Source organism: Triplophysa dalaica, chromosome 9 (assembly GCF_015846415.1).
Source record: "Triplophysa dalaica isolate WHDGS20190420 chromosome 9, ASM1584641v1, whole genome shotgun sequence".
NCBI lineage: Eukaryota > Metazoa > Chordata > Actinopteri > Cypriniformes > Nemacheilidae > Triplophysa > Triplophysa dalaica.
This window is the reverse complement of record NC_079550.1, coordinates 13,119,841-13,141,251: the sequence shown is the minus strand read 5'-3', so window position 1 is coordinate 13,141,251 and position 21,411 is coordinate 13,119,841. Positions and strand designations below refer to the sequence as shown.

Sequence of the window (21,411 nt, the reverse complement as noted above, 5' to 3'; positions counted from 1 at the left end):
AATGTGTGTCAAAGTTGAGTTTGAAGACGTAATAGTTCATTTTAACATTAACTGGAGCTTAAACCCACAGATTCATTAAACAGACTGAAATCTGTTTTACTGGGTGCTTTAAGAAGGCCTGAGGCATATTTGTTGTCTGAGGTCAGCTTGGCCCATTGTGTAACTGTGTGGACTGTGTCAAACAAATGTTTCTAATTTTGAGAAAACTAATTACAGCGAATAAAAAAGGTTTTCTTCGCTGTTTTTAACATCTTTCTACATGCGAGCGTCTGCATTTGTGTCTCAGTTAAAGCATGCAGCCCAGCATGCTTTGGCAGACAACAGCACCAGCCAACAACAAAAAAGATGGCACAGTTACACCCTGACCTCTTTAAACAGCCAATAATACTCACCTATAACAGCTATTTTTGGTCAGTGACAACATATAACACTTAACATTATAGTATATTATATTTAGTTCCAAAAATAGCCTATTTTAATCAAAGATTTCGAACATTTGACTGGTATGCATTTGACCAAATCGTGAATACATTTGAAATATTTTATAATAAGTTATAAAGCAAGTTTACCCCGCAAATCTACTTACAGTATTGCTTTTTTCTAGACTAAGTATTAACCACATTTACAAGTATTGAAGTATGGTGATAGACAAAATACTTTTTTGCAAACTCGCTCCAGGCTGCCAAAGATTTCCTCATTCACGAGCATCATGCGCGCACGCCCCTCCTGCCCTCCTCGCGCTTTCCGTCACCCTCAGCTTCAGCTCACTTAAGAGGTTTATACTCGCCCTACAGACAACGCGCACTGGGCGCAGCTTATCTATTAACACCCCGGAATAACCTTCGTGAAGAGAAACGAGATTTATAAAAGGCAAGTATAATTTTGTGACTTTTCTGTGGATTGTTATGTAACCATATCGCATTCTTAAACCTAAAATCAAACGCGCACTTATAGAGAAGTCGCGTTGTGATTTCGTTCTGGATCTGCTTGACGCAAACTTTCCACGTATTGACAACTGGATTTTTCATTGACAATGTACAGCCAGTTTAGAGAAGCTCTCTCCATCCTTAAAGACTTACTAAAATAAAGGAGTTACAGTGAAGCTAGCTGCTCTATTTGCCATTGAACAGATGTTTATTTGGTGATCAATACGAAAAGCACAATTCCCTTAATTATAAATAAATAGACATTCAAAGTAGTCGTCATTCGCATTGTCTCTTCTTACAACAAACTAACAGAAAAAAAAAAATGATCATAATTTTATGTAGGCCTAGATTAACAAACAAATATAAAAGCATCATTCTGCCAAAGATTTATTAACAGCATGATGGGTGTAACGTTAGACTGAAATTCCAGCTGAGCAATGACACCAAGTGGTTTTCTAGGGAAATCCGGGAACGGGCTGATCTCAAGGACTAACATAGTTTAAACATTAGGCCTACATGACAGATCTGTGTCGTGTACCTGCTCCAGGAGACTTGGAAAGATCAAAGTGGCTCTTGAATGAAGACCTCTTTCATTTATTTCAACGTGGTTTTCATTTGGTTGTACAATATTGTGATCACAGTCAATCTCAGCATCACTCTGAATAGCCTGGATGGGAAAAACATGTGGCATCCCAGAGAAAAACAATAAGAGAAATGTAATATAGCCTACACCCTGTGTTCTGCTCGTTTTAATGCGTGCTGTGCCAGAGACATACGCCGTAATTCACTTAAGTCTGCGGGGTGAAGCAAAAATAACCACCAAGTCTATAATCTGTGAACGTTTACAGGCATGCAACAGGTCGAAATTCACCCTCTGTTTACTTTTTATTTATATATGTTCACCTCATGCTTCATGTCTATTTAAGAAGAAAATAGATAGATTGTAACAGATATTGTAACAGATTTATTCTCTTTCAAGGAGGTTTATTATAGGAAAACATTCAGAGCTTTTAAGACCACACATAAACCCAGTGTGAGGTCAGACGGAGGGTTTCGTAGTCAGAAGCAGTAAATCTGAGGCTATGGAGACACTAAATAATAAACAGGGCTGTTATTTTGTTATGTTCAAGTTTTCCAACTGTTTAAAGTTTTCTCATTTTATTAAAATGTTGATTGCCAATGTGGATCTTACCGTAATGGCCAAAGTTCAAAGAAGAATTTAAAGATTTAAAGAAAGTCTATAGTCAAATCTCAATTGACCAATTTCATAATTCAGAAAGCAAACCTCTTTTGTAAAATACCTTTTGAAAAACAAACAAATGCCTGGAAACAGATGTTTGTTTTATGAATAGTGAATATATGTGCTTTTGTTTGTTTATTGAAATTCAGTTACCCAGATAGTAAATATTTTTTGTTCTGCTCATTTGTTTCTCAGATCTGCGGATGCGGTGTTGCGATGTCACACTCCAGGAGCTGCTCGAGAATTCGAACACAGGAGTCACAAGCATAAATGCATTTGTGAACTTTCCATCAAGACAATAAAAAGTGAAATAAACTATATATGAAAAGGCTAATATCAGAGTGAGGACTCAGTTCCTCAAAATTTCTTATACAAAGAAATAGCAGATATTGACGTTTATTACTAAATACTGGGCAACAGGATGCCAGCCAAGACTCCTATATACTTAAAGACGACTACACCAAAGCGCGGAAAGAAGCTGAAAATACGAGACATGCTATCAGGTGAAATGATAAGCCCACCTTTAGGCGACCTGCGCCACAGTGCCCACGTCGGGCCTGAAGGAGAGGGTGACATGTTTGGTGATGTGGGATTTTTGCAAGGTAAGCTTGATATGCTTCCTGCCCTCAGCCAGTCTCCTAACTCTCATTCACACAACATAGAAAGGAGGTTGGATGAGATCTTTGACGTGAACAGCAAAAGTCACGCTTATCATCGCAGTAGTAATTCCCTCCACAATTCTCTTCTCAAAACCACCATCTCTATGCCAGTGTTCATTGACCCCGAGCAACCTCCTCCTAAACCACCACGTCTGCATTTAGATGAGCACTCATCACCTGTTCACCCAAATCATCATCATCACTACACTCCACAAGAGCATCAGCAGCACCGTTCCATGTCTGTGTGTGAGGAAGGGGTTGTACACTCTAGGAATCCCTGCCATGAGTTTACTCTGTCTGCTTCAATCCCAGTCCTTCCACACTTGGTGCCTTCCTCGGGCTCTTTGTCTGAGGCATCCTCAGATGATTCCATCTCGGAGGGCTGTGGTCCACCGGACCCAAAGCGAGGCTTGAGTTTGGACTCGGATGCTGGGCTCAGTAATGAGGACCTGCGGAGCGAAAACTGCGAGTCTTCTGCCGTCTCACCTTCCATGTCACGTTCTGAATCCCTAATGGGTTTGGACCTGGATCTGGGACCATCAATTTTGGAGGATGTTCTTAGGATCATGGACCGTTATAAGAGTGTGGAGGAGAGACATGAGATATGAGCTGATCATCTTTTTATGGCTGTTTCAGAGGACAATGTAGAAATTGGGATGACTGCTTGACTGTGGCACATTTCCAGCCATAAATAATTATAGCAAATTGTCTCTCTTCGGCAATTTTTGTTACATTTTGCAACTCTATGACAATGATGCTGTTTTTATGCGGTCATAGTACAAACAAGATCCTACATGACAGGAAGAGTTTTAATATGTCTTGCTACTATAATGCATTCTGACCTAACTGGAAACGAAATATTCGAACACTAACAACAGGTTAATTTTGTGTGTTTGCTCTGTACTTGTAAACTGTCATATACAGGGAAAGGAATATTGGCTACATAGTTGCAAGTTTTGCACAAAGTTTGAAATGCATAAATTGTAATAGATTTAGGAGCGAGTTTGTTAAAATATGGCCAATTATTGTTACAGTTTCATATGAGTTCACATTTTATGCTGAAATGTAAAACACATTAATCTGTATACCCCCTGATCTGTGAAAATCTCTTTTGCTGCCTTCTTGAGTACAAAACAATCTGCGTAAAAGTGTATTTTTATTGATATTATATTACAGTATATGTTACTGTATTGCAATATATGAAATAAACATCCATGTAAATAAAATCTTAAACAAATTCATCCTGTGTTTTAATCATAGAATAAAATGCCATTATTTTATTCACCTAAATGTGAGTTGATAAAAATATTTAATATATTATTATATATATATTATGATATATTTTTCTAATTATTATTATTAAAAATAAATTGTTATTAACAAGTAACATTATTACTACTATAATTAATTTAATTCTATATTTTTGTTATTCAATACATACAAATTATTTAACAGACATGCAGCCATCTTTTTTGGGTTCGGCACTCTTTTTCGATTATTAAGGTCTAACCCTGACAACTCACACACACAGTCCCGCCCTAATCCTAACTCTCATCCAATCAAATGAAAGACTTCCAAACAAACAACCAATCATAGAAACAAAATACATTACGCAGTTTAGTTGCGACGGCGAGCTGTGCGACTGAGCATGTCTATTCGGGTCTTGACATAATTGTTGTCATATATTATTACGACTGTCATATTATGTGCAAAGTAGCGGAAAACTGACTACGAGGAAAAACTATAACATTTCTCCACTGACACTCACCCACCATGAAGTGAGTAAAACTCCTTATTTTACAGATTAATCTCATTTGCTGCAAACTAAAAATGCTCAACCAATGTTTTTTTATTTTTGTTTATAGCATCTTAATACTTTTTCTGTCCCTGTAGACTGAACATCGACGGGTTATTGGTCTACTTTCCGTATGACTACATTTATCCCGAGCAATACTCATACATGCTTGAACTCAAGAGGACACTTGACGCAAAGGTTTTGATCGCATCACGAATAACGTTACAATAATCAAAATGTCATCTTTAATATAAACGTGAATTTGATTGAGTGAACTGTGTACTGTGATTTTACAATATATTCACATTATCCATGTTTGTTTTAATTGACGTATTCCTCCCCCATACGTACTGCACAGGGTCATGGAGTTCTCGAGATGCCTTCAGGAACAGGGAAAACAATTTCTCTTCTTTCTCTCATCGTTGCATACCAGACGGTGAATGATTCATAAACCGTTTTGAATTCAGATTCTTGTACTTCACAGCAATACCAATCTTACTCAAACAGCTTTCTTTATATTGACCACTTTCAGACTTTCCCCTTAGAAGTGACCAAACTCATCTACTGCTCTCGTACTGTACCTGAAATAGAGAAGGTATTTCTTACACATGTCTCTAACCCCATTACTTGATTTCTTCATAGATAAACCTGTATGTTCTTTCATCAGGTTGTGGAGGAGTTAAGAAAACTGATGGATTATTATGCGAAGGAAACAGGAGCCAAATCTAACTTCCTTGCACTGGCGCTCTCTTCACGGAAAAACCTGTGCATTCACCCTGAAGTAAAGCGAACACGGGATCTTCTTAGTAAATCTCAGATTTGTTGGTGGGTTTAAAGCGGGGATGTGTGTGTTCACAGGTGAGCTCACTGCGTTTTGGAAAAGAAGTAGATGGGAAGTGTCACAGCCTGACAGCATCGTACATACGAGCGCAGCGTCACAGTAACCCAGCTCAACCCGTCTGCAATTTCTATGAGGTATACGGTGTTTCTCAAGCATATACTGAAACGTTTGCCCTACGTTTAACCTTTCATTTTATTACAGTTGAACACATGTCGTTTTCGTGTGTTTCTCGTATGCAGGAATTTGATTCAGTCGGTAGACAGGTGCCCATTCCTTCTGGTATATATAACTTGGACGATCTAAAGGACTTTGGGCGTAGAAAAGGCTGGTGTCCATACTTTGTGGCACGTTACTCTGTGAGTACTCTGTGACATTGCAAAACATTTGGATTGATATTCAAATTCGCTTATCACAGTGGTGTTGATTTCATGTTTAGATTCTCCATGCAAACATAGTAGTGTACAGCTACCATTACCTACTAGACCCCAAAATAGCCGACCTGGTCTCAAAAGAGCTGGCGAAGAAATCTGTAGTCGTATTTGATGAGGCTCACAACATAGGTAAGCAGCACATTGCGACGCTTGTCAATGTACTTTGATTCATATGAACAGATTGTGGTTGTTAATGTTGATTCTGTTGCCTGTAGATAATGTGTGTATTGATTCCATGAGCGTCAACATTACAAGGAGAACGCTGGATCGCAGCCAGGCTAATGTGGAAACGCTGCAAAACACCATTAACAGGTGCGATAGAAATACAGAGAGTGAACCTTTGTTCCGTTATATAATATAATGTATTTTCGCTGTATTCTTTTAAAGAATTAAGGAGACGGATGCTGCCAAACTCAAAGAGGAATACAGGAGATTAGTTGAGGGTCTTAAAGAAGCAAATGTTGCTCGAGAAACGGACATTTATCTCTCCAATCCCGTTTTGCCGGATGAAATTCTTAAAGGTCAGTTTAAGATTAAAGTTTAAGATTACAGATCTACATTAGTATTTGAATCATCTGCATACAAATCTCTGAACTAACCTCAATTTACTTGCAATTACTTCAAATTTCTTGACTTTTAGTGGATATTTAAAACCAGTTCACATTTACTATTCACACGATCCACGACATATATACGACTGTCACACTTGTATACTTCAGAGGCCATTCCTGGCAGTATCCGCACAGCCGAGCATTTTGTGGGCTTTATGAAGCGCTTCCTCGAGTACCTGAAGTCTCGCCTGCGGATCCATCATGTGGTGCAAGAGAGCGCTCCTCAGTTCCTCAAAGACATCTTTGAGAAAGTTTGCATCGATCGCAAGCCCCTGAGGTGAGCTGTGGAAACAACTAGATGAAATACTGATGGTCTTTAATAAGCAATGAAGCCCTTTTCACAAGTCTGTGATCTAACACACTACTAGATTTTGCGCTGAGAGGCTGCGGTCACTACTGAGGACTCTGGAGATCGCAGATATCGCTGATTTCTCAGCCATCACTCTGATCTCTCACTTCGCAACACTTGTCAGCACCTACAGCAAAGGTAACGGAACCGTGTCCTGCCTTGCGTTCATATTAACACAGTTCGAAGATATCTCAAATGTTTTCTCTCTTGTAGGTTTCACCATCATCATTGAGCCCTTTGAAGATAGAACACCAACCATAGCAAATCCTGTCCTTCACTTCAGGTGCATTGGTTACAGAATCTGTCACATTTTTTAAATTCAGTGTTTAAATTTAGTGTTAAAATCAGTTTATTGATATCACAATGTAACAATTTTTTTTAAAGTTGTTTCGCTTTAATTTGTACTTTTACTAGTTTTCTATGAAGAAATTACATTATCTTACAGTTTTTGTTTATTTTGCAATATACCAATACATCATAATGAGTGATAAAAGCTCAAAATTAACTTGAGGTAAATGTAAAAACTAGATGCTACATGAAAATACATATTACCACAATAATTAGCTACACAAAATTGTACAAGAACCATTAAAAGGTCGGCGAAACTCAAATTTGTTACACTGTGTATTACTTATTGTGGATGTTTCCTATGTATTGAACCCCTTGTATGTAATATATGGAGTTAATGCAGTGATGAGTCATTTACAGATCATTTTGTGATTTCTGCAGTTGTATGGACCCCTCTATTGCCATAAAGCCGGTGTTTGGCCGCTTTCAGTCGGTTATTATCACATCAGGGGTAAACTACACTCCTCCATCTATGCTTCTGTTTTTCCTTGAATATTAGATTAAGGTCGGCCTTCTCACTAATCTCGTCATTATAATCTCACTGTGACACTCCTGCCATCTCTGTAATACACACTGCACTGTCACCTCATAAGAATGCAGGCCTACATTACAACTATGTTTTATTTAGCTTGCTAGTTGGCTTCATCTTCCCGTAAAACTATTAAATATCCTTTTGTACGCCACCAGCCTACGTTTAAATATTCATTGATGCCAAACACTTGTATTGGTTAGGGCTACTACACTATGCTATTACTTTCCCTTAGATACTATACTGTGTTAGCAAATTGGATTAAGATGATCTTCATTTATCTAAATAATTAGACACTGTCTCCGTTGGATATCTACCCACGCATCCTCGACTTCCGTCCGGTCACTGTGGCATCCTTCACCATGACACTGGCACGAACCTGTCTGTGCCCTCTTGTGAGTTGTAACCGTAACAACATAGGGTGTAATTGCCGTTTGTGAATGATGATTTGCTTACGTGGCATCCTTTAAATTATAAAATCACAATACTTGATGATTACTGACAACATATTTGTTTCAGATTGTTGGACGTGGGAACGATCAGGTAGCGATGACTTCCAAATTTGAGACCAGAGAAGACTTTGGTACGTCATGTGATTTTGTTCGCTGTACAATCTTGATTTGTAGCTGGTTGCGAATGAATGACTTCAGTTTTATTTAATAAACCACAGCTGTGATCCGTAACTATGGAAACCTTCTGCTGGAAATGTCTGCCATTGTCCCTGATGGAATCGTGGCGTTCTTCACAAGTTACATTTACATGGAGAACATTGTGGCCTCGTGGTATGAGCAGGTATGTAGAAACGGCTGAAAAAGCATTTAAGTGTAATTCTGTGAATCGCAACTAAATTCTCTTGCCGGTTTTCCAGGCGATTCTTGAAAACATTCAGAGGAACAAGCTTATTTTCATAGAGACCCAGGATGCAGCGGAGACGAGCATGGCCTTGGAGAAGTATCAGGAGGTTAATAAACATTTACCATTTAATACTACGTAATCCTGTTTTCCTTAATCTTGTTGTGTAATGTTGTCTTTGGGCATCCTGTTTGAGAGTAATCGCTGTTATCTCACCGCCTGTTGTTGGTTTTAGGCCTGTGAGAACGGCAGAGGAGCAATTCTTCTGTCTGTGGCGAGAGGGAAGGTGTCTGAAGGAATTGACTTTGGTAGGGACTCTTCCTCGGATCGATTGTGATCTGTTTTGTTCTTTATATAGAAATCGCTTTAAAAGTATTTACCTATGCTGATCTGATGCTTTTTTTAACACCAGTGCATCATTTTGGCCGTGCTGTTATCATGTTTGGAGTGCCGTATGTTTACACTCAAAGCCGTATTCTCAAGGTTCATCAAACTCTCTCTCTCTCTCTATATATATATATATATATTAGCTTTTTCTCTCAAAAAATATATTATCTTTCATAAATTGTGTAATTTAAATATTCTGATCCTGATCAGGCACGGTTGGAATACCTCAGAGACCAGTTTCAAATCCGGGAAAACGACTTCCTGACCTTTGACGCTATGCGCCACGCAGCACAGTGTGTGGGTAGAGCCATCCGAGGCAAAACAGACTACGGCCTTTTGATCTTTGCTGACAAGGTTAGTATGGCGAGAAGTCAGCGTGGGATTTTTATAGATTAAGTCTTGAATAGTCATTTTGTGGTCTTTTGTTCTTTTATTTCAAGCGTTACGCACGAGCGGATAAGCGAGGCAAGCTTCCCCGCTGGATCCAGGAACACCTTACAGATGGAAGCTTAAATCTGACCATCGATGAGACTGTGCAGTTATCTAAACACTTTCTACGACAGATGGCCCAACCCTTCAGACGGGTAAGATCAATGCGTGGGTGACCACATTAACCTTCCTAAGCTTGGATGCATTAGGAAGACTTGAGAAATCTTTAATGATCGGAGTGTGCATTATTGCTGTTAATGCTAATAACAAGGCATAACCACAAAAAATACCAGTTCTTTTTTTTGTCGAATGGTTGCAGCATTTAAACATTTATATTTTTAAATACTTGGAGGCATTTTTCGATATCGAAAATATATAACTGCATATTCTCTTAAAATGATTCATTTACACCGATGTAATGTTTGTATGACAGGAGGATCAGTTGGGTCTGTCTCTGCTGACCCTGGAACAGCTACAGTCTGAAGACATGCTCAAGAAAATTGCCAAGATTGCTCAGCAAGCCTGAAATTCCTTAAAGTGGGAATGCAACTAGTTCGGATTGAATCACAATGTGTACATATTTATTCTTTTGTTTCTTTTTTTATGTTGCTTTAAACACATTTTATACAACAATTAATAAATGCTTTAATAAATGCTGTTTTTGTAACAGATCCAGAGTCTAATTTCTCTTTCAACACTATCTTCAAACATGTTGTCTAAAAACAAGCTGTACAAACATTACAGCTTGATGTGTTCTTGTGAGTAATCACACATAGAACTGTACATTTTAACAATATGGGGGAAACTCCTGGGCTCGTATTCATGAAAAATCTTAGCGGAGAGAGTTGCTCCTAGTGACAAAATTATAAAAAAAAAACTTTTCCCCTAAAAGATCCTAGTAAAGAAAGAAAATATTCATAAAGCATCTTCTTAACCCTTAAACAAGCTCTTAATGTCCAAAATTGTTAGGAGTAGCGCGGAGGACTTTTAGGTGGTTTCTTTAGCAGCAGAGAATATAGACAAAACATGAAAAGTGAGAAGAAATGTTTTGCAATGCAGGACAATTTCCATATTATTTTTAAGGTTTATCACAATTTTTTTTAATTTTTTTTTGTGTGTTCAACTTCAGTTTTTCTTGGTTTTGTTTTTCTTGTACAGCTGCTTTGATGCAATGCAAATTGTAAAAGAAAATTAAATTGAACTGAATGACGTTAATAAGACATTTGATCGTGCAGGGTTCATGTTTGTGAATGATCCTATTAGAGACACGCAACTATGCAGAAGATGATTTGGTTCTATCACAACCTTCTATGGGGATCACACAAACAATTATAGCACTTACAGAAACTTATTGTGTCACTGTTCATTTTCTATCAAATACGTTGACATTAACAGCATGGTAAATAAAACATTTAGAATATATGCGTGTCCGTGAGTAGGGTTAAACAGAAAAAAATGACATGTGCAATTTCAAACGAATGATCTTATACTTAAAGGCAGTATGTTTTCCTTCTTTGCCAAGAAACCAATCACAATCTTCAAAAGACATAGCAAGTGGTCAGCCCCGCCTCCTCACTTACATAAAAGATTTGGTCATTTCCTTGCTCAGAGTTGCTCTTAGATTGGTCCTGAATCACTTTTAAGCTAAGACTCCAACGTAGAGAGAGCTTTCTTAGAGGATTCTTATAAGCTTTAAGAATACGGGCCCAGCTCTTTAAAGTCAGCTGCAAGTGAACGAATGACAGCACTTTGTTTGCTGAAACATTCAGATTTTCATAGAGGTATAGATTTTATTTGGTTCATCAGCAACAAATAATGCATAAATATGTTCTTCATGGAATATGTAACTTTAAACAGGAATGTAATGCAGTTAACATTATGTAACATTGAACTTTAGTGTAGCAGATAGATTGTAATAAAATATGTGCTTGAAATTGCAAAATCAATTTATAGTACTACAATTGTTTGACTTGGAATTTCATTCGTTTTGGAACGTAACATCCTTAATGTGCCTTTAGTTTAGGATTCTTCCGTTAAGTGCAATTCAAAATCATTTTAAGATTACAGAGAGCTGTATATGTTTGATTTTAAAACTGCTACAAAAGTAAACATTGCTCAAAGTGCATCACAGGCTACGTGTATGATACTACAAAACTATGTTTTGACCCACATTTATCATTCACATACCATTTCTCATATACTTCATATTATCTCTGTAGACATCACATACTGTAGCAATTAGATGTAAGGTTGATAGCATGTCACATGGATCCTTTGGGAGTTAAGGTTAACTGTCTCCGCTCAAAGACGCGCGGCGGGCTAAGCTCTGGGTGCTGGAGCTCAGCCCCCGTGTTTCGGTCAACCTGCTGGACATCTGGAGAGACAAAATCTGAGTTATTCATCTGTTGACTAATCTGAGAAATTACACATGACAGGGGTATTTCTGATCAGTTTTGATGCTCCTCAGTTTTCTTACCATGATGGATTCTTGGCTTTCCCTTACACCCACATTAAGCACGTTGAGGGAATTCGCTCTCTTCATTCTGTTTATAAACATATAGACCTAGTAAGGTTAGACATGGTGCTGTAATTTACAGTGGTAAGTGGTAAGAAGCCTTGCAGAAAAAAAAGATTACCCAGCAGCTCGAGGGGTTGTTTCCTGGGTTTCAACTCCTTTTAGCTTCCGAACAAGTTTTTCACTGCTTCGCCGTATGGATTCGCGGAGTTTGGTGAATGATCCGCTGCGCTTTAGACCCCCCAGACCATCCTACACACACAGCATAAAGAAATAAATAAATAATGCGTGCCTTAAAATTAAAATTCTGTCATCATTAACTCACCTTCTTGTCATTTCAAACCTGTATGACTTTCTTTCTTCACCAGAACACAAAAGAAGATATTTTGAGGAAAGTTGGTAACCGAACAGCACTGGCCCCCATTCACTTCTATTGTATGGACACAAAACCAATGCAAGTGAATGAGGGTCAGATAACAACATTCTTCAAAATATCTTCTTTTCTGTTCTGCAGAAGAAAGAAAGTGATAAAGGTTTAAAATGACTAAAGGGTGAGTAAAGGATGACAAAAAATATATGTTTGGGTGAACTAAAGTGTCTTGCAAAAGTATTCGGCCCCCTTGAACTTTGCGACCTTTTGCCACATTTCAGGCTTCAAACATAAAGATATGAAACTGTTATTTTTTGTGAAGAATCAACAACAAATGGGACACAATAATGAAGTGGAACGAAATTTATTGGATATTTCAAACTTTTTTAACAAATAAAAAAATTTGGGAGTGCAAAATTATTCAGCCCCTTTACTTTCAGTGCAGCAAACTCTCTCCAGAAGTTCAGTGAGGATCTCTGAATGATCCAATGTTGACCTAAATGACTAATGATGATAAATAGAATCCACCTGTGTGTAATCAAGTCTCCGTATAAATGCACCTGCACTGTGATAGTCTCAGAGGTCCGTTTAAAGCGCAGAGAGCATCATGAAGAACAAGGAACACACCAGGCAGGTCCGAGATACTGTTGTGGAGAAGTTTAAAGCCGGATTTGCATACAAAAAGATTTCCCAAGCTTTAAACATCCCAAGGAGCACTGTGCAAGCAATAATATTGAAATGGAAGGAGTATCAGACCACTGCAAATCTACCAAGACCTGGCCGTCCCTCTAAACTTTCAGCTCATACAAGGAGAAGACTGATCAGAGATGCAGCCAAGAGGCCCATGATCACTCTGAATGATTTGCAGAGATCTAAAACTGAGGTGGGAGCCTCTGTGCTTAGGACAACAATCAGTCGTATACTGCACAAATCTGGCCTTTATGGAAGAGTGGCAAGAAGAAAGACATTTCTTAAAGATATCCATAAAAAGTGTCGTTTAAAGTTTGCCACAAGCCACCTGGGAGGCACACCAAACATGTGAAGAAGGTGCTCTGGTCAGATGAAACCAAAATCCAACTTTTTGGCAACAATGCAAAACGTTATGTTTGGCGTAAAAGCAACACAGCTCATCACTCTGAACACACCATCCCCACTGTCAAACATGGTGGTGGCAGCATCATGGTTTGGGCCTGCTTTTCTTCAGCAGGGACAGGGAAGATGGATGGAGCCAAATACAGGACCATTCTGGAAGAAAACCTGATGGAGTCTGCAAAAGACCTGAGACTGGGACGGGGATTTGTCTTCCAACAAGACAATGATCCAAAACATAAAGCAAAATCTACAATGGAATGGTTCACAAATAAACATATCCAGGTGTTAGAATGGCCAAGTCAAAGCGCAGACCTGAATCCAATCGAGAATCTGTGGAAAGAACTGAAAACTGCTGTTCACAAATGCTCTCCAACCAACCTCACTGAGCTCGAGCTTTTTGCAAGGAGGAATGGGCAAAAATTTCAGTCTCTCGATGTGCAAAACTGATAGAGACTTACCCCAAGCGACTTACAGCTGTAATCGCAGCAAAAGGTGGCGCTACAAAGTATTAACTTAAGGGGGCTGAATATTTTTGCACGCCCAATTTTTTTGTTTTTTATTTGTTAAAAAAGTTTGAAATATCCAATAAATTTCGTTCCACTTCTTGATTGTGTCCCACTTGTTGTTGATTCTTCACAAAAAAATTACAGTTTCATATCTTTATGTTTGAAGCCTGAAATGTGGCAAAAGGTCGCAAAGTTCAAGGGGGCCGAATACTTTCGCAAGGCACTGTATCAGGGTCTATTAAGGGCACTCATTTGGAAGTGAAGATACCTGTCTAGAGCTTCCCTCCTCTGTGTGTATCCAAACCGGCCGGCCATCCCCTGTGCAAATGGTTTATTAACAATACAAATTAAATGATTTATAAAACATTTTTTTCTATGGACAAAACACAGGATTTTTTCTTCCAAAACCTTTTAGTCTCAATCTTTAAAGTGACATATAAGAATAATTTTACCCTCCACCGATCCAAACTCTTTCTCATGAGCACGGGTCAAAATTTCCTTATAAAGAGCCTCAGCCTGCCTGTACTTCCCCTGCTTGAGGTAGCATGAGGCCTACAAACCAGATAAACAGTTCCAGTTCAGATAACTTCCAACTATTATGTGTCCCACCCCATATACAGTACAATACATAACCATCATTCATATAAACCAGTCGTATCAACATCTGACAAGTACTGACCTACAATGTGGGAATAACTTTTTTTACAATCAACACGTCCTCACCAAGTTGTTTTTTGTCTTGGCCACATTTGCATCATCGGGTCCCAGTCGGCTCTGATAAATGTGCAGGGCGCGTTCGTAGTACTGTTCCACCTCCTGATATTTGCCCTGGTTCTGACATAGGAGGGCCAAGTTATTCAGCTGCTTGGCTACATCAGGGTGGTCCGTCCCTAGCACCTATCAACGAAGATATATCAGGTTTTACCTTGTACAGAATACATGTCAGCTTGACTATTTAAAGTATAACATTTGATCGACTTAGATACAACATTTATGTATAAGCGCATGCGGTAATGTAAACTTAATGTAAGAGCTTTGTAAGCTGATCTGATCTGACAGAGCAGGTGGGAATACCGTATCTTTTCTGTGTCGGTACCTTTTCCCTGATCTCCAGAGCTCTTTTACACAGCGGCTCTGCCTCTTTGTACTTCCCCCTTTTTCCATACAGCACAGCCAGATTATTCAGAGTAGCTGCCACCTAAATACAGTCACAGATACAAGGATGTGCGCACATGCAGTTCACTTAGTTTCTAAGCGCATCAAACAGTATCAGATGGCGTTTTCAAACAATACATACAGCTGGATGATCAACGCCTAGTGTCTTCTCACGGATAGCCAATGCGTCATTCAGGAGATTGGCGGCTTCCTTATATTTGTTCTGATCCCTGCAAAGCACCATATTATTATCAGATCTGTAAATGAAGGTTAAATCAAATATGGTTTCTACATAATCTACCTGTAGACTAAAGCCAGGATATTGAGCATGGTAGCAACATCTGGATGGGTGTGGCCTGAGGATTTCTCCAGGTCCTCCAGAGCTTGCTTGCAGAGCGGCACGGCCACCTCATATCGGCCCTGAGAGGCGTACTGGATCACCAGGTTGTGCAGTGTTCGGAGTCGGGCAGGGATCTCATAACCTCCCTGCTGGGCAGCGGCGGCGGCTCTGCTGTGGGGCTGTGACACTGTAAACACAAGATGGATTAAAATGTTTTCTCGCTATAAAATGTAAATATACTGCAGAGACTAAAAGAGTTGGCGTGGCATATGTTGTGTTGAATCGGCCTTCCAACCCAGAAAGAAATCTCACAGACAGGGGATCCAGATGCCAGGAGTTTACTTTATTTTCTTGAGCCAACAAAGTGAGATGTTTAGAGTTGATCTGAAGTGATCTAACAAACACACATCTGACTCCATAATTTATACAGAAATCAGGTTTCACATGATATCAACTTTTCATCATCCCGTCCCCTTCTCATTTGCCACTATTATATTTCAATCAGGCCCACACGGCCCATCCATCTTGCAGCTCTCAAAATTTTAAAAAGAAAAACACATGTACTGTATCATGTGCCCTTTAACCTACACCTGGGCTTATCGGAAGATGCATGATTTATCATCACTGTTTTACTCTGGCACATGGTTTAGTGTAGTAATGAGCTCATGGCTTAGTGAAATATTGAGCAACCCAGTGTTCGTGACTATGTGCGATAAATTAGAAATGTCTACAAAAGTATGTGTGGTGTTGTGTGCAGTTCCTGTCTTTGGGTTATAAAATATTTGGAGTGCGTGCAGGTGTTCAAGTGCTCAAACTCATACAAGAGGACCATAGCCCATATTATATCAGAAAATACAAGAGACCTATAACTAACTAAATGTATCATTCTAAATTAGAAAATCCAACACTGTATTAGAAAAAAACACCAACATACTGTGAGACTGCACCTCCTCATCTGTAGGAAAGAGATCATCAAGGGATTCCTTGCCTGGTATGTTATCTGTATCTTCCTGTAAGGAACAAGTCACATTTCAATATTACTGATTAATCTCGGATCATGTTACGTACATCTTGTCTATTTCATTATCTTCATCGTACTTATGTCAATGAGCACATAACCACAAAGCAATACAAATTTATTTAGGAGAAAAAGATTTCATAATTCAAGCACTTTGTTAACAAATGTTTTTTTAGGATGCACACTGACCAAAGGCATCTCTTCTTGATCATATTTACGAATGCTGCTCATGAACTGCAGATGTCTGTTCTGCTCCTCTAAAGTAACCACTTCCTGTTCTTTTTCCTGGAGCTGATGTTGAGCACGAGCCAGCTCGTCCCTCAGCCACTGGTTCTCCTGACACAGCCTCCGCACCTGAGCACGCAACTTCTGTTTCTCTGCCTCCAAAGACCCGAGGTGTGCTGACAGGGCCATCATCACCTACAGAAGCATGAATAATTACTATTTTGATATAGAAATGCTAACTTGAGACAGCATCAGAGAACTGATGTGCTTACCTGTGCCTCCCCTAAGCCCAGTTCAATCTTCTCCAGAGACTCCAGAATGATAGTGGTCTTTTCCTGTTCCAAACTGCTGCTGTCACTGCATGTCTGGGTCTGAAGTGTGTCCTGCAGGCTGTCCAGCAGCGTTCGGTTCTCCCCACGCAAAGCCTCCAACCCTGCGATCACCTGTCGCGTACTGCATAAGATCTCCTCCCCTGACAACATGTCTGGATGCCAGTTCCTTAAAAACAAGTCTGCATTTGGTTTAACTGTGTAACTGTAGTTTTCATTAAGCTTGGTTTACTATAACATTCATGACCCTTTGCCTGAAATTGAAAATTTGTTAATCATTTATTCATCCTAATCTAATTTCAAACTTGTATTACTATCTTTCTTCTGCAGAACACAAAAGAAGATTTTTTGTAAAGTGTTGGTAACCGAACAAAATAGGTGCCCATTGACTTCCATTGTATGGACACAAAACCACTGAGGCATTTCTTAAATTATCTTCTGTTGTGTCTCACATCAGATTTTGAATGACATGATGACTAAATGTTTTGTTTATGTGGCTCAATGTGGGTTTAGGGGAATACATTTGGGGGTTCAAATATGTCACGGTGTATAAAAAGAAAAACTGACCTTAATTCCCACTGAAATCTAAAGTCAAGCCAAATGTTCCTGGCTGTGTAGAAAGAGAAAAAATATGGGTATTACTAAAATTTTAAACCATGTTCGCTTACACTTTATTTGATAGGATGTATACTTATAGTGTATCTGCAATGTTTTTACCCAACAAAACACTGGTGACTACAAACTTAAAACATATTTTATATGGGTTAGGTAAAAAGGGATAGTACAACCAAAAATGAAAATGCAGTCATCATTTTCTCACACTCATATTGTTCATGCATACTGTTCATTTCTTTGTTCTGCTAAACAAAAGGGAGAATATTTGGAAGAATGTCATTAACCAAACAGATATCACCTCCTATTTACTGCCATAGTAGGGAAATTAAATACCATTGAAGTCCATGTCTGTTTGATTACTGACATTCTTCCGAATATCTTCCTGCGTGTTTAGCAGAACAAAGACATTTATACAGGTTTGTAACAATCTGAGGGTGATTAAATTATGACACATTTCATTTTTGGTGAACTATCCCTTTGAGGTTAGGTTTATTTGCCCAGTAAACATATCTTCAATTGTAGGCTATATTTAGAACATGGCTGTAAACTATTGCTACAGAAATGAATCAAAGTACCATGAAATGACTATCTTAACCCTAAACTGTACCTTTTTGCATGAACTATGTTTCTAAAAGTACAAACAATTACAAATACGCTTTTCACAGACACTGCAAACCAATTCTGAAAGTGTGATGTTATGAGGTCAGAGATCTCATATACAGTAGCTTCAACAAAGAGTGAAGGTGAAATACTCCTCCCTAACAGGTTAAACCCAAGACAACACATTCAGACAAGTTGCTAGGTGAGAATCAGTTTACACAGGTAGGAACAAAGATCCCCAGGGGATGGGTAATGTTTACACCATACAGATGAGATGACATCATACAACATACATGTTTCTAAGTGTAATTATTGCAAACTGAGCCTAATAAATTACAAAACAATAATAAATATACTAGATTCCAATTAGCCATAGATCATATTGATATGTGCTACACGTGTGTGATATACTGATATTACATTTTTTGGCATTACAGCTAAGTTACTCTTTAAAATGACATGACATACCTTGATGACAACATGTGTATCTTAAATCTAATTAACATATTTAAGTAATGACATTTGATATAAATATGAATTTTATGAAGATTAATTGATAAACAACAATTAAAACAAAATAAATAGTATTAAAGAGTTAAGTAAGTGAATGGTAGGTTAATCCACAATATATATGTATGTATTATATATTATGTGTATTACAACGTATAATTCTAAAAACACCTTATTTAAGCAAAATCTATTCAAATATAATTATTATTTTGACAATAAAACAATACAAAAAATACGCTTGAATAGCCAAGAAGAAGCTAAACGTAAACAACGAGCTTCGCAATTTGCATCATATGAGTTAGGAAGATCGTACATAGACAACTAGTGACTTAAAAAAGTGATGACTTAGAAATATTTGATTGAATTAAGACAAAATTTGTGTATAAACTTTCTCAATGGGCTTGGCTTGAAATGCACGTAACGTTACTGCATCTGAGCGAGTCGTCTTAATAAACCGGTATTATAATAACTATTGCTTTCTATAGTTCTTTCAGGAAAACAAACAGAGACAGTAAACCGCACATTATAGAGTTTAACGTTCATTTTAAATCTCACAGTAAAGCTTTTATTGTCTCGGCTCATAAAGACGATGACTGACTGACAGTTGACAGTCAACAGCTGATGTATTTACCTGATGAAACACGAGCGAAGCGTCACAACTTCAAGCCTGATATGGAATAAACTTCCGGTGAAAATATTCCGTCAACAGCCTCACATCATTTCTTTAATGTGGTGTTTATAAACGTATCTTATATGGCTTAATAAAGTCCACATCGCGGTCATTCAGCTGTTCTTGCTCTGTTTGAGACGGTCTGAATTAACAGCGCTTACCTGATCCGCCAGCTCCCAGCATGCACTGCGGCTGCACAGAACTGCGCCAAGCCCAAACAGTGACGACTGTATCACCGGAGCACACACTCCAGCACCAGCACATGTTTTATAAAGAAGCCATGGCTTTTACCTTCATTTTTAATACTGCATGTTCTTTCAAAACTGCTTCATATTCTCTAAACTTGGCATTTGGATGTTAGACTGAGCACAATACCTGCTGTCAATGCAAAGTAATCATCTGTATAAATGTACATTGATTCATCTACCTGACATTCACAAATGCAAATCTTTTCATCACATCAGCCAGTCACAAGTCTAGGATAGGACACGCAAAAGGGAGGAGTCTGTCTGTGACGTCACATTGGCATAGTTTCAATAAATCCTCTTAGGGTGAGTTTGGGCGAGAGGGAGGGCGTGCTGTCCGTGTCAGTGTATGTAAAATAAGTAGAATTAACGTTGGCACCATCAGGCTGGCTTAACCCGATGAGAGGAAACTACACAGATCGAGAAAGCGGTGATGCGTTTGAACATTTGGTTTAACAACCAAAGCACACAGAGTTGAGAATGAAGGAATTAAAATCAATGAGCGAATACAACAGAAAAGGGACGACAGTGGCTGCATGGAAAGACCTCAAGCATTGCGTGAATTGAGAAGAAAAGTCTAGGGATGTGAAGGGAAAGAAGTGGGATAGCAGTGGAACAACTGTGGCCGGCCAGATATATGAGACGGAAGTGATTGATGGTTCAGCTGCTACAAACTGATGCCCAATAAGGGCAGTTTGGCTGGGCCGTAGCAATGTTCTCAAACAGGGAGAGCAAATCTATATCTTTAAATGTGATGGGGTCCAAGTCAATAGAACCACAGAAAAAAATCACTCTTTCTGTATCTTTATCTCCGGAAGTGCACATAAAGTTTTTTTGGGGTATCACAGTTTGTAAGTGAAATAACTGCGGTCAGAAATGCGCAACAAATTCCTAACATGAATGCAAAGTTAATGATGCAAAACCTGTGCCATCATCTCCCAGCAAACAAAAATTAATTTGGTTCTCTGAAAGAAAGGTAGTTTTTAAAAACACATTTGTGGTTGAACCCTAAATAATTATTTTTTATTAATAATTAATTAACTATTTTTAACTATTAATTATTATTCAGACAGGCGGTCATAAGATGTTTTGAATGGAAATAAAAGTCAAAATTTGGACATGCAAATTTGATGGCATTTTAAGACTTTTTTTTCAAAACAGACATGCTTACGAGAGAGCAATACACATAGAGTGCATTTAGCATATCTGTGTAAAGCCCCTTCGCACCTCATGTGACATGTACAGCTGTTAACTCCCAACAGTCATGTTGCTTTCAAGGAGAAACTCTGTAACATACACAGTCTATGAATATCTACGGCTAGGTGTGTAAATTAAATGTACCGATGGTGGATGTAATGTCATACAGAGCCACTAAAATGTCAGTATGTGTAACTCTCTGATTCAAATAGCCTCCTCAATGACCTTTACACTCTCAGTAAAAGGAGAGAGAGAACATACCTGGCACCTTATTGCAGACGCATGCGACCTAGTTTTCCAGCAATGTTTACATTTGCATAGACCTTGCATCTCTGCACTCTAATACACATCACATTTGGACTTCATATACCTATATTTTATAAATGTGGATATTGGTCAAGAGTGTGATCATGGTCACTCTAAATTCTGAGGTCAGAGGTCACCGGACAGGCAGAGGGATGAATAGGGCGACTCTGAGTCAGTGCAATTCAATCTGGTGAGATGGAACAGGGTAAGAGACAACCTGCAACCCTGCACTAAACATAGTGCCTGTGGCACAAGCAGCAAACCAACTCTGGTTTTCAAAGAAATGGAAAATGAAACATTTCTGTTGGTGCAGAAATGTTC

The 21,411-nt window shown here is 38.6% G+C and overlaps 3 protein-coding genes across 4 annotated transcripts; 2 read left to right on the top strand and 1 right to left on the bottom strand.

The window, feature by feature from the left end:
- The first annotated feature begins 2,365 nt into the window (after positions 1-2,365).
- zgc:154093 (uncharacterized protein LOC777623 homolog) lies at positions 2,366-4,066 on the top strand. The gene has a single exon (XM_056757311.1). The coding sequence runs from the start codon at positions 2,588-2,590 to the stop codon at positions 3,431-3,433; it is 846 nt and encodes a 281-aa protein (XP_056613289.1). The 5' UTR covers positions 2,366-2,587; the 3' UTR covers positions 3,434-4,066.
- Positions 4,067-4,458: 392 nt separating this feature from the next.
- ercc2 (excision repair cross-complementation group 2) lies at positions 4,459-10,068 on the top strand. Its single transcript, XM_056757291.1, has 23 exons — positions 4,459-4,603; positions 4,719-4,818; positions 4,979-5,056; positions 5,153-5,215; positions 5,288-5,401; positions 5,479-5,595; positions 5,701-5,817; positions 5,898-6,021; positions 6,108-6,204; positions 6,280-6,413; positions 6,612-6,780; positions 6,872-6,990; positions 7,066-7,135; positions 7,582-7,651; positions 8,023-8,124; positions 8,249-8,312; positions 8,400-8,521; positions 8,598-8,690; positions 8,817-8,889; positions 8,994-9,064; positions 9,179-9,322; positions 9,409-9,552; positions 9,831-10,068. Exons 1-23 carry the CDS (start codon positions 4,599-4,601, stop codon positions 9,921-9,923), a joined length of 2,283 nt encoding a protein of 760 aa, XP_056613269.1. The 5' UTR covers positions 4,459-4,598; the 3' UTR covers positions 9,924-10,068.
- Positions 10,069-11,183: 1,115 nt separating this feature from the next.
- klc3 (kinesin light chain 3) lies at positions 11,184-19,714 on the bottom strand. Of its 2 annotated transcripts, none has more exons than XM_056757299.1 (14): positions 19,504-19,714; positions 17,515-17,557; positions 16,891-17,116; positions 16,583-16,813; positions 16,310-16,385; positions 15,337-15,562; positions 15,178-15,265; positions 14,977-15,078; positions 14,604-14,777; positions 14,333-14,432; positions 14,149-14,198; positions 12,034-12,164; positions 11,874-11,940; positions 11,184-11,771 (listed from the first exon to the last, which is right to left on the bottom strand). In XM_056757299.1, the coding sequence occupies exons 1-14, from the start codon at positions 19,604-19,606 to the stop codon at positions 11,685-11,687; spliced, it is 1,704 nt and encodes a 567-aa protein (XP_056613277.1). In that variant the 5' UTR covers positions 19,607-19,714; the 3' UTR covers positions 11,184-11,684. The 2 variants fall into 2 exon arrangements, with proteins under 2 accessions (XP_056613277.1, XP_056613278.1); XM_056757300.1 differs by having other exon boundaries at positions 19,304-19,516.
- Between the last annotated feature and the right edge of the window lie 1,697 nt (positions 19,715-21,411).

What these genes read in the sequence shown, in the direction of transcription:
- ercc2 (XM_056757291.1), top strand. An exon ending in AGAGGACACTTGACGCAAAG is followed by an intron (nt 4,819 to 4,978) that starts GTTTTGATCGCA and finishes CGTACTGCACAG; the next exon opens with GGTCATGGAGTTCTCGAGAT. An exon ending in CTGCAAAACACCATTAACAG is followed by an intron (nt 6,205 to 6,279) that starts GTGCGATAGAAA and finishes ATTCTTTTAAAG; the next exon opens with AATTAAGGAGACGGATGCTG.
- klc3 (XM_056757299.1), bottom strand. Translation starts at nt 19,606, where the DNA reads ATGTGCTGGTGCTGGAGTGTGTGCTCCGGTGATACAGTCGTCACTGTT. An exon ending in GCTGGGAGCTGGCGGATCAG is followed by an intron (nt 17,558 to 19,503) that starts GTAAGCGCTGTT and finishes CTTTCTACACAG; the next exon opens with CCAGGAACATTTGGCTTGAC. An exon ending in TAGGCGTTGATCATCCAGCT is followed by an intron (nt 15,079 to 15,177) that starts GTATGTATTGTT and finishes GACTGTATTTAG; the next exon opens with GTGGCAGCTACTCTGAATAA.
- zgc:154093 (XM_056757311.1), top strand. Translation starts at nt 2,588, where the DNA reads ATGCCAGCCAAGACTCCTATATACTTAAAGACGACTACACCAAAGCGC.